This window comes from Mandrillus leucophaeus, unplaced genomic scaffold (genome assembly GCF_000951045.1).
Source record: "Mandrillus leucophaeus isolate KB7577 unplaced genomic scaffold, Mleu.le_1.0 Scaffold106, whole genome shotgun sequence".
Taxonomy (NCBI): Eukaryota; Metazoa; Chordata; class Mammalia; order Primates; family Cercopithecidae; genus Mandrillus; species Mandrillus leucophaeus.
Genome location: NW_012098765.1, coordinates 2,846,847 through 2,859,145, shown reverse-complemented (window position 1 = coordinate 2,859,145; position 12,299 = coordinate 2,846,847). Strand labels below are relative to the sequence as shown.

The 12,299-nt window shown below is 53.4% G+C and overlaps 1 protein-coding gene across 3 annotated transcripts in view; it reads right to left on the bottom strand.

The window, feature by feature from the left end:
- Positions 1 to 1,002: 1,002 nt before the first annotated feature.
- The window catches only part of LOC105542326 (chromosome unknown open reading frame, human C19orf47), a 33,254-nt gene continuing 21,957 nt past the window's right edge, over positions 1,003 to 12,299 (bottom strand). For 2 of the 3 annotated variants that reach the window (XM_011983849.1, XM_011983842.1), the window contains exons 6-9: positions 9,882 to 10,019; positions 7,779 to 7,931; positions 5,458 to 5,528; positions 2,534 to 3,843 (exon numbers count right to left, since the gene is read on the bottom strand). In XM_011983849.1, coding sequence (XP_011839239.1) covers positions 3,349 to 3,843; positions 5,458 to 5,528; positions 7,779 to 7,931; positions 9,882 to 10,019 — 857 coding nt within the window. In that variant the 3' untranslated portion in view covers positions 2,534 to 3,348. Of the gene's footprint in view, positions 3,844 to 5,457; positions 5,529 to 7,778; positions 7,932 to 9,881; positions 10,020 to 12,299 lie in introns of all 3 variants that reach the window. The other variant, XM_011983833.1, reaches the window with a different exon arrangement.

Genomic DNA, 12,299 nt, shown 5'->3' with positions numbered 1-12,299 from the left:
ATGAAGTGGGATCAGAGGAAATTATTAGGAAACAAAGAAGGCTGAAGCTCAGCAGGGAAAGTGTGAATGTGTGAACTCCTCCTGGTGGCAGTGACCTGAAGGGGTGGCCCCTGGAATCTGAGGGCCAGCATTTGCCATCCTTTGAGGTCAGGCCTCAGCCAGTCTCAGGAGGGTCTAGCCTGGGACCCCACAGGGAAAGGGGTCTATCACTGCTCTCTACAGCTGTCCCTCATCCTGAAGTCCGGCCCTTCACAACCCATCCCCAGTACCTGGGACGCTGCGTGACACACAGTTGGTCTCCAATATGACATAACTGAAAAACTGAAAATAATGGATTTGGGGAAGATGAAAGAAGTTCTGGAGATGGATGGTGGTAATGGGTACACAACAGTGTGAATGTACTTAATGCCGCTGCACGGTACAGTTTAAAATGGTTAAAATGGGCCAGGCGTGGTGGCTCACGCCTGTAATCCCAGCACTTTGGGAGGCTGAAGTGGGCGGATCACCTGAGGTCAGGACTTCAAGACCAGACTGGCCAACATAGTGAAACCCCATCTACTAAAAATACGAAAATTAGCTGGGAGTGGTGGCAGGCACCTGTAATCCCAGCTACCAGGGAGGCTGAGGCAGGTGAATCGCTTGAACCCAGGAGGTAGAGGTTTCAGTGAGCCAAGATCACGCCATTGCACTCCAGCCTAGGCAACAACAGCAAAACTCTATCTCAAAAAAAATAAATAAAAATAAAATGGTAAAAATGGTAAATTTCACAAGATGTATATTTTCCCACAACGAAAATAAACGGATGAGATCTAGTCTCATCTTCACCTGCTCTCTCATTAGTTCTCCTCCAACCCCCGACCTTTCCTAGGCTGTTTCTTTTTATCAGATCATGTTCTCTAAACAGGGAAAGGGCCCCAGATTCCATCCTGGGTCCCCTCCAATCTCTATGTTCCCTTTCCAGCTGGTATTACCAGGCCCTTGGCTTTTTTTTTTTTTTTTTTAAGATGGAGTCTCGTTCTTGTTGCCTAGGCTGGAGTGCAGCGGCACGATCTCAAATCATTGCAACCTCTGCCTCCCGGGTTCACGCGATTCTCCTGCCTCAGCCTTCTGAGTAGCTGGGATTACAGGAATCTGCCACCACACCCGGTTAATTTTTGTATTTTTAGTAGAGACGGGGTTTCACCATCTTGGCCAGGCTGGTCTCGAACTCCTGACCTCGTGATCCACCTGCCTCGGCCTCCCAAAGTCCTGGGATGACAAGCATGAGCCACTACGCCCAACCAAGACCCTTGGCTTTGATTCCAGCTGTACCCTGCACACTGTCAGCAGCCATGAACCCCCAGTCCAGGTGTCCCCCCGAGCCCCAGTGTGGACCCTAAAAGGCACAATGTGGTCAGAACACAGCTGCCTCCTCCTTGACCTGCTCCTTCCTCCTGTCTCCCCTTCTCTGTTAACAGCTGTTCCCCCAGATGCTCGGGTCTAATATCTAGGCGGGCCCTGTGATTCTCATCTTCTCTGGCCCCAACTTCCAACACATCAGCATATCCCACAGCTCTTCCTCCAAAGCACACCCTAAGCAGCCCAAGCAGCCCTCCTCCCTGCTCCCACCACCACGCCCTCGCGCAGCCGCCCTGGCTTCCTGCCTGGACCGCTGCAGAGGCAACCGCCCCAGCCCTCCCAGCCGTTCCTTCTCCTCACAGAAGCCAGAGCAATGATCCTAAATGAAACTCAGCTCAGCACACCCCAGCTCCAAATCCTCCCAATCCAGCACTCCTGGGTCACTGTGCACATTCCTCCTCCTTGGTCACGACGTCCCCAGCCACCTAGCTCCTGCCCACCCATCTCTGCCTCGTGCTGGACGCAGGACCCGCCCTCACTCACAGCCATCAGCCTTCTTCCTGTTTGTTTTCCCACCTCAGCACCTCTGCCCCTGGCTGTCCGTCTGCCTGAAAGCTCTCCTCCTGAACTTCACGAAGTCACATTCCCAGCTCAGCCTCCATGTCACCTCTTCTGAAAGGCCTTCCTGTCCCCAACCCCTGAAGTGGCCCTGGCCACTTTCTCCCACTCCTCGGATTCCTTGGCCAGCACCACCGCTTTACCTACACCCCATCCCTGGAGAGGCCCTGCTCACTGCCTGCTACCAGCTCCTAGGACAGGCCTGGCTCAGGGGCGCTGTGCAGCAGGGAGGGGTGAGCGACCAAACCAGTGGAAATTTGTGGTCTCACAAACGGAGCCCATCATTTGGAAAGATGCCAACAGGCAGAGTGGCAGAGGCAGGTGAAATTCATGGGGGAAGGGGACAGAGTGAACAAAGAACCACTACGGCTTATTGGGGGTGGGGGCGGCCTAACTGAATGGTGACCGTGGCCATTACTCCCCTCCACTCAGGGCTTGCAGCAGGGATATGGGCCACGTGTGTGCAGTAAGCCTGACCTTTAGAGACACAGCCCAACCCTTTGCCAGCACCCCCAGCCCACACTGCGCATAGTGTGAAACAGTCCTGCAACTCACCCTGAAGGAGGGGGGGAAATGATTTGAAAGTCACAAAAATATATTAAAACAGCAGCTGTCTTCACTCTAGGCACTGGCCTCCCTTCTCAGTGCCCCTTGCCCACCACCCGCCATAGACTTTCAGAGACAAAGACGCCCAGGGCAGGAAAACGGATGCGCCTCGGCCGCAGCCCAGGGTCTGGAGAGGTCCCTCCAGCCTGGGAGTGGAGGGTGGCTAACAGTCTCAACAGGCTCGACGCCACCGCCGACGAGGGGGCCGCTGGGAGGCCGGAGGTACAGGAGGGTCGGGCAGGACGCAGCGGACAGTCGGGCCTTGCCACGGGGACAGAAAACAGAAGAGAAATGAACAGAGTGAAGACAGGGAGAGAGAGAAGTCACAGCAGAGGCGCAGAGGAGTGAGGGAGGTCAGTGGGGAGTAGGGGAAGGGAGGCCCTCCAGGTGACACCCACTCAGTTGAGGGGGACAGGGAGGGCTGATAAGCTGGGGTCTGAGGCAGCAGACCGTGCTCGGGGGAGGAAGGGGAATACAGGAGAGGAAGAGGCCCCCTGGCACTTGGGAGAGGTAGAAAAGTAGGTTCTGCCAAGGCCACAGCCAGAGAAGAAAGCAAAGAGGACATGAGAGAAGGGGAGTCCTGGAGCGGGCCAGGCCAGCTGCGACGACCATCCCAGGCTAGGAGAAATGGGGTGATCCCCCGACTGCTCAGGCCTAGCTCTAGAGCCCGAGGGAGACAAGCTGTGTCATCCAGGAGCTGGTGGGAGGCGTGATGAAGCCAGGAGCCTGGGGCGGCCAGGGCAGATGCCCACGGGCTCTGCTGCCTGCACCCCGCCCACACGTGGGCTAGAAGGTCCTGCGGCCCAGTCTTTTGAACACGCTCACAGTGCCTGCGTGGTCCATCTGGGCACCAAGGCCCTCGCTGGAGCTGCTCCCCCGGGGCCCCACCAGAGTCCTCTTAATGGTGACCTTGACTTCAGCTGAGGACTTACTCTTGGTGCTGGTGACCTGGCTGTCCTGGGCCTCGGGCACAAGGGTAGCTGCGCCCAGTCTCTTGATGATGCTGACTTTAGACAAGGACTCCGGCTTCCTCTCAAGCCCGGACCGTGAGGAAAGCGCCAGGCGCCGCAGTGTCGGGGCAGCGGCCGTTGTCGCTGAGCTCGTGGCCTTGGCTTTGACAGTCAGTGCTGGCTGGGGACTGGCCTTGGCTGGGCCCCGTCCTAGCTTCTTCAGGACCCCGGCATACTGCAAGACAGAGCTGCTGCTGTCATTGTCGCTGTCCCAAGCCAGATCCTCGTCCGTTTCTGGGGTGGCCCCCAGGCGGCTGAAGACTCCTGTGGGCTGTGGAGGTCAGAGACAGGATGAATGAGTCACTGAGTCACTCAACACACATTCATGGAGAGCTGCTTCCTCTGTGCCTGGCCTCCTGGGACTCACAGTTGGGAGAAACACCCATCACTGACACCCCAGATAGTGGCGAGAGCCACGAAGTGGGGAGTCCAGGGGACTGGAGGAGCCCAGAGGAAGTACCTGACCTTCCTAGAAGTTCAGGGAGGGCTCCCTGAGAGAGGGCACATCTGAGCTGGAAGTGGGTCCAATAAAGAGGGAAGAGGACGGGAATGCCGCACAAAGGGAAGGTCATTTGCAAGGTCAGTAGGTGGGCATGAGTGGAGTGGAGAGATTAATCTGGTCATTCACTCCACAGATATTTTGAGTCCCAACTCTATATGGTCCTAGGCCGGCAGTGCTAGGGACACAGTGATGACCAAGACAGCCTCAGCTCTGCCCTCATGGGGCTCACAATCCAGTGGGGAAGACAGGCTTGGCATCAGAAATGACACAAATAATTCTGCAAGAACAACAGTAACGCCTTCTAGATGGAGAAGGAGAGCTGGAGGGCAGAAGACAGGGGTGGCTCCTCATCAGTCCAGAGGAACTTTCCCTGAAGCACCAACTTTGAAGCCAGGCCCTCCAAGATGAATTAGCAAAAAAAAGAGCATATGCTTTGCCCTGAAGGCAGGAAGCATAATCCTATGTATTGAGCACTCACTATGTGCCCAGCTCTTCATAGGGCTGGAACTTCCAGCCACATGATCCCGAGTGTTCCCATCCTCCTCATGGTAAGATTCTTGGAAGTGAGCAAGCCAGAGTTGCTGCACCCTGTGGAGCAGGACAGGAAACACAGCTGGGGAGCTCTGCAATAGTTCACCAACAGGCACCGCACAGCCCAGCGCCATGCAGGGATGATCTTAACCCTGCAGCCGTCCTTGGAGGTGGGTCTATACAGATGAGGAGGCTGAAGTACAAAGGACCTAAGTGACATGGCCAAAGCCACGCAGTCAGGCCCCTGTAGGCTTCAGGGTGTACTCTGAACTACACACCATGCCTGGGGCCTGTGGAACTGCAGGCCGTGGCAGGAAGTGCAGGCTGCATCATGGGCACAGTGAAAAGCCTCTGCAGGCCTTCCAGTTGGGGGACAGGCCCTGTCCTGTGGGCCGCACACACTGCTGCTGTGGGGATAGGGGGCTGGGGTCCATGGTAGCTGTGCGAGACCGTTCAGGAGGCTATTGTCCTATCCGGACAGGGAGAGTGGCAGAGGAGGGAGAGAACAGTAGAGTCATCAGACCCACTGACAGACTGCAATGGGGAGGGCAGGCAGCCCTCAGATGGGGGCCCAGGAGAGGACTAACTTGGGGAAAGACGCTAAGACCAGTTGGGGACATGGTGGGTGGGAGGCATCCAGGAGTCACTGGACCCCTAGGGCTGGAAATTGGGAGAGAAGCCAGGGCAGAAGACAGATGGGAAAGCCACCAGTGCAAAGCCAGGAACTGAGGCTGGAAAGGAAGGTTAGACGGCCCTGGGCTGAGTGAGGTCGAGATGTGTTAAGAGTCAGGAGCACCGCTCAGGGAAAACAAGAGCTCGCACGCACAGGATCGCTCCCCCATCCCCACTCACTTTACTCCCGGTTGTGGTGTCTGCCTTGGTCTCGGCGCCGAGGCGGTCAAACACAGACGTCCTGTGGAGACCTGGGAGGGAAGTGAAGCCATCAGGGAGACGCCCTGGTGGGCCAGGCCTAGGCTGAGCTCTGTACAGATACCAAGGCAGCCCAGACACCAGTAGCTCTGGGACAGGCAGGGCCAGACTGTGCTGAGTTGGATGTTATGTCTACACTGTTGGCTCACACTGACCTTAACCCAGCCCTATCTGGCTCGAGTCAAATGTGGGAAAGACCAGCTACAACTGGCAGATACCCTACACCTCAGCACTAGCTCATGAATTATGTGCACGGGAAGAGTTCTTAGTCCCTGTATGTTCCTTTCACTTCTTGGGGTCAGGGACCTCTGAGAGAATCCGATGAGCAGTAGTGCCTCCTCCCCTAAATTATAACCTAATAGCCATCAATAGAATGGTTAATAAATTATGGTATATAAATACTCTGGAAATAATAAACAACCATTAAAAAAAGAATGAAGATCTACCTACATTAATATGAGAAGCTCTCAACAAAAAAGTTATAGAACATGGGCCAGGCGTGGCAAGGTGCACCTGCTATCCCTTTGGGAGGCTGAGGCAGGTGGATCACCTGAGCCCAGGAGTTTGAGAACAACCTGGGTAATATAGTGAGACCCCATCTCTAAATATATATATATGAACAAAAAAGTTATAGAACAGGCCAGGAGTGGTGGCTTATGTCTGTAATCCCAACACAGTGGGAGGCAGTGGTGTGCAGATCACATGAGACTAAGAGTTGGAAACCAGAATTTAAAAATTAGCTGGGCATGGTGACCCAAATCTATAGTCCCTGCTACTGGGGAGGTAAGGTAGGAACCCAGGAGGTCGAGGCTGCGGTGAGCCGTGTTCGTACCACAGCACACCAGCCCAGGAAACAGAGCAAGACTCTGTCTCAAAAAAAAAAAAAAAAAGAAAAGAAAAGAAAAGTTAAGTCCGGGCACAGTGGCTCACGCCTGTAATTCCAGCACTTTGGGAGGCGAAGGCAGGTCAGGAGTTTGAGACCAGCCTGGCCAACACGATGAAACCCCATCTCTACTAAAAATATAAAAATTAGCCAGGCATGGTGGCACGCACCTGTAATCCCAGCTTCTTGGGAGATTGAGGCAGGAGAATCGCTTGAATCCAGGAAGCGGAAGTTGCAGTGAGCCGAGATTGTGCCACTGCACTCCAGCCTGGGTAACAGAGCAAGACTCCGTTTCAAAAAAAAAAAAAAAAAGTTGTAAAACAATACTTACATTTTAAACACACACTATTTGTGTTTAAAAAAGAAAAACTAGGCTGAGTGCAGCGGCTCACACTTGTAATCCTAGCAATTTGGAAAGGTGAAGCAGGCAGATCTCTTGAAATCAGGAGTTCGAGACCAGACTGGGCAACATGGCAAAATCCCGTCTCTACAAAAAATACAAAAATTAGGCGGGCGTGGTGGCATGTGCCTGTAGTCCCAGCTACTCGGGAGGCTGAGGCAGGACTACTTGAACCTGGGAGGTCGAGGAGACTGGAGTGAGTCGACAAGGTGCCACTCAGCGTAACCCAGCCTGGGTGATGAAGTGAGACCCTGTCTCAAAAAAATAAAAACTAAAACTAAAAAATAAAAAACTGCCTATATATGTGTATATGTACGTACATAGATGCTGGTCTGGAAAGGTTAACAAGAGACGAGGATATAGGAGTGAGGGAAAAGAGTTTGTTTTTACTGAATATGTTTCTGCATCATCTGAAAGTGCTGGAGTTACAGGCGTGGGACACTGTGCCCAGCCTTTCTAATAGAGACAGGGGCTCACCATGTGGCATGCTTGAACTCCTAGGCTCAAGCACTCTTCCCACCTCAGTCTCCCAAAGGGCTGGGATTCAGGTGTGCGTCATCACGCCCAGCCAAGAGATTATCTCTGTACTCCAAGTCACAAGGCCTAGCTTTGGACTGTGTCTCCACTCGTCTCCTCTGGCTCATAGTAATGGTGCCACTTTGGGATAACTGCCCTTGGCCAAGCACAGCCACTCATTTTACAGCAGGCTATCACTCCATCCTTGCTCCTGCCCCTTAGGGAAGAGGTGCCAAGGAGACCAGCTATACTAACTGCAGGATCAGAGGGCAGAAGTGATGTGTTTCCCTCCTCTGTGGCCACCATCACTGTTCCCTTGGCCTGTGGCTCCTGCATCCCCGTTAAAGCCTGCTTCTCAGCCACTGTAAGATATGACGGGCCCTGTGTGATGCAGAGGGAGGGACACGGTCCCCACAGGAAAGTGTGCCGCTGATGGGCCAGTACCTTTTGCAGCCTGCTGCTGCTCCAGGATCTTACGGGTGCGGGGTGTGGTGCCTTTGGGCATGTTGATGACGTACTTCCCCTCCATCTCAGCAGTGACCCGGCGCCGCTTGGCAGGAACAGCCAGGCTCTCCTCCTCCTGGCAGGCCAGGGCTGCTGGGGGAATAAAGCAGGGGTATCAGCACTCTTTGAGACAAAGCGTTCTCTCAGGATGGACGCTGGACACTAGGTATCCTTTATCTCCACACATTCACGACTGGAATCCCTTATCTTCCCAACCACCCACATCACCACTGACTGAACCACTGAGAAACTCAGGTCTGCGCAACATGAGGTCACAGAAGGTGCTCAGAATCCCCAGGTCCCCAGGCTGTGGCAGGCCTCCCAGGCTTTCTGTGGCTCTGTCCCTGTTCCAAGCAGGTTCCTGGCCCAGCCCAGCCCACGTCCCCTCGGATGGGGAACCTGCTGGGTGGTGGAAAGGTTCTAGAGCTCCAAGCAGGCAGTGCTTTATGGCTGCACTCACTTTTCAACAAGCACTTGAGCTGTGTGTACATTTATGAGTGGTGGATTGTGCATAAATTACACTTCAATTTAAAAAATGAATCCCCTCAAACGTGTTAAGGGTTAAAAGAGTCAATTGCTCCCGGGCTCACCATCTTCTTCGCAATACTTTGTTACACTGATTTTAACTTTTTTTTTTTTTTTTAAAGACTGAGTTTTCGTTCTTGTTGCCCAGTCTGGAGTGCAATGGCACGATCTCAGCTCATTACAACCTCCACCTCCTAAGTTTGATTCTCCTGCCTCAGCCTCCCAAGTAGCTGGGATTACAGGCATGCACCACCACGCCCAGCTAATTTTTGTATTTTTGGTAGACATGGGGTTTCACCACATTGGTCAGGCTGCTCTCAAACTCCCGACCTCAGGTGATGCACCTGCCTTGGCCTTCCAAAGTTCTGGGATTACAGGTGTGAGCCACCACGCCCGGCCTTTTTTTTTTTTTTTTTTTTTAATGTAGAGATAGGGTTTCGTTATCTTGTGCAGGTTAGTCTTGAGTTCCTGGGCTCAAGGGATCCTCCTGCCTCAGCCTCTCATAGTGCTGGGATTGCAGGCGTGAGCCACCACACTCAGCCTGATTTTAACTTTTTTGCTCATGGCACACAAATCAAAGGCCAGAAGAGGGTGAGGCATTTCCAAACCTGCAGGACAAAGGGGAGATTTTGTGATGGAGGTGCATGGGGCGTGATGGTATTGCATGTCAGAAACATGAAGCGCCCTGGGCCTCAATTTCCACATTTGCCTTATGACACCATGAAGTCATTGCTGTGGGGATGGGTCCAGCAAAGGCATAAGAGCATGGTGGATGGAAAGGCCTGGGAGCCCAGGGACTGCAGGCCCATTCCCAGCTCTCAAGCTGAGACTTGGAGGAGGACAGAGGCCAACATAGAGCAGTCTGGGGAGGAAGAGTGCTCAGGCCAAGGGGTCACCAGGGGCAAAGGCCCCATGATGGGAAGGAGGCTGGAGGGGAGCAAGTGGGCATGCAAAGTGGGGCGATGCAAGAGCTAAATCCACATGATGCAGGGCCCTACAGACCGTGTGGGGAAGATGCCCTTTATTACTGGAATAATGGGGAGCCCCAGAGAATTACAGCCCAGGGGGTTACAGGATCAGACTGAAGGGTTTCAAGGATCCCTTGGCTGCTAAGAGGAGGCAAGAGGTTCTTTGACCTTTGACCCAGGCATTAAGCATCAAGCATCAAGCATCAAGCACAGAGCTGGGCACAAGCTGGGGGCTTGGTGAACACTTGTTCACAAATCCTGAACCCCTGAGTGAGAAGGCAATGCACACATGCCTCAACATACCAACTCAGGTGCTTCTGTCCATCCTCCTGGGTGGGGTATCGCCACCCCCCATGCTACAGATGTAGAAAGTGAGGCCCACAGATGTATGGCAACTTGACCAAGTTTACAGAGGTGATTCAGGTTCAAATGCTTTGTATACCTTGTGGCCTTCAAAGCACCTTACAGTATTGGAAGCATGACCCCCAGCACCTCCTACCAACCCATGTTCCCCTCCAGCTCCTCCTACCATCTGCCCGTGTTCCCTCACCAGTGGCCTTGGCACTCTTTGCTGCCATCTTGTTGGACACGGTGACCGAGATCTTGGAGGTGCTGGTGTCTGGGCGCCTGGGGGGTGTGCTGGGTGGGGAGTCATGGTTCAGGCTGTTGGTAATCATTCGGGAAGCAGCTGTGGGGAGAAAAGGAGAGTCCAGTGGGGTTGGGGCCTGGAAGACAGGCCTCAATCCAGCAGTCTCAGGGTCAGGATGGAGAAGGTGAGGCTTGGGGCTGAATGACGTCAGCAGGTGTCACCTGTGGCTGCACGGTCCTCGTGATGGGGATGCTTGGGGGCAGGATGGGCTGCATCTCCCCAGGAACTAGCCCATCCCTCCCTACCCTGGGAGTCTTTCCTGAGGCTCTAGACCACACTAGTTCCCATCACACCTCACCCATCAGTCACCCAGCCTCGTGCTGAGTTCACTTCGCCCCTCCCAGAGCTGCTTCAGCTATGCTGGTCTCCAGGATCTTCCTCACCCAGCAAGCAGGCGCCTCCTCAGGGACCCTGCTGTTCCTTCTGCCTGGCATGCAGTTCCCCGAGCACAGCAGGATTGCTGCGTCTCATCATTCAGACCTCCACTCTGATGGCAACTCCTCAGAGAAAACTTCCCTGACCACCCCATTAAAAACAGCACCTCCTCAACCTCTATCACCCTTGCCCACTTTCATTTTCTTCACAGCCCTTACAACTGCTTGACATTAAACTCTATTTGTTTACTGGTAAACTCACTCACAAGAACGCAAGCTCCACGAGGAGGCCGTGTCTGTTTACTGCTGTATCCCAGTGCCTAAAGCAGTTTCTGAGGACAGGCACAAGGGCGCATGCCTGTAATCCCTGTACGAGGAGGGTGGATCACTTGAACCCAGTTCAAGACCAGCCTGGGCAACATGGCAAAATTCCGTCTCTACCAAAAATACAAAAAAATTAGCCAGGCGCAGTGGCATGTGCCTGTAGTCCCGGCTACTCAGGAGGCTGAGGCAAGAGGATCACTTGAGCCCAGGAGGTCAAGGCTGCAGTGAGCTGTGATCGCACCACTGCACTCCAATCTGGGCAACAGAGAGAAACCCAGTCTCAAAAAAAGGAGGAAAAAAAAAGAAAGAAAACTACATTAAACCATCACAGACCATTTAACAAAACATGACCCCCAAGTACCCATCACCCAGGTCAGGCATCAGGATGTTGTTGGAACCCAGAAGTCCCAGGACAGATCCTTCCCTATCAGACCTCCTCCCTCTCTGCAGGAAGAAATTCTTGGTGGTTTTTTGTTGTTGTTGTTGTTTTTTGAGACGGAGTCTCACTCTGTGGCCCAAGCTGGAAGGCAGTGGCTCAATCTCGGCTCACTGCAAGCTCCGCCTCCCGGGTTCACAGCACTCTCCTGCCTCGGTCTCCCGAATAGCTGGGACTACAGGTGCCCGCCACCACGCCCGGCTAATTTTTTGTATTTTTAGTAGAGATGGGGTTTCACTGTGTTAGCCAGGATGGTCTCGATCTTCCGACCTCGTGATCTGCCCGCCTCAGCCTCCCAAAGCACTGGGATTATAGGCATGAGCGACTGCACCGGCCAATTCTTGGTTTTCAGGCCTGTTCTTTCTCCTCTCTTAATGATATACCCCAGTGCTTCTTCAGACATCTCTCAGGTTGGATGGGAGGCTTTATGTCTAGTGGCTGCAAACTCTCTGGCTATGCAGAATCTGTCGTGTGAGAGCCTCCATTCACAACACTCTTCACCTAGCTGAGTGCAATAAGAGCAGGATTTTCTGCTATAAAAAGCAAGCTGTTAAGAGGGCCCTGCCTCTCGTGCTGTACCCAGAGGGAAATGCGCAGCTGAAAAGATGTCAGGAATGTGATGCTTTATTGTCATGACAGGCAAGTCCCATTTGGGTGGCAGTTAAGCAACCAACTCTGTCTTTACTCTGTTGCATTTGAGTTGCAGTCAGGATATCAGAGTACAAAGAACTGTTCTCTTCCCCCTCCTGACAGACACACATTCGATGTTCTAACGTGTGTAAAAGTGATCCTAGGAATGTTGTTTTTGGAGCACTTCCCACCCCTCTCCTTCTTTGCCTGTTTCCCCTTCTCATTTACTTATTTTATTTTCTCTCGTGTTTTTTTTTTTTTTTAGACGGAGTCTGGCTCTGTTGCCCCTGTCTGGAGTGCAGTGGCACGATCTCCGCTCACTGCAAGCTCCGCCTCCTGGGTTCACGCCATTCTCCTGCCTCAGCCTCCCGAGTAGCTGGGATTACAGGCGCCCGCCACCACGCCCGGCTAATTTTTTTGGTGTATTTTTAGTAGAGACGGGGTTTCACCATGTTAGCCAGGATTGTCTCCATCTCCCGACCTCGTGATCCATCCGCCTCGGCCTCCCAAAGTGCTAGGATTACAGGTGTGAGCCACCGCGCCCGGCCCTCTTTT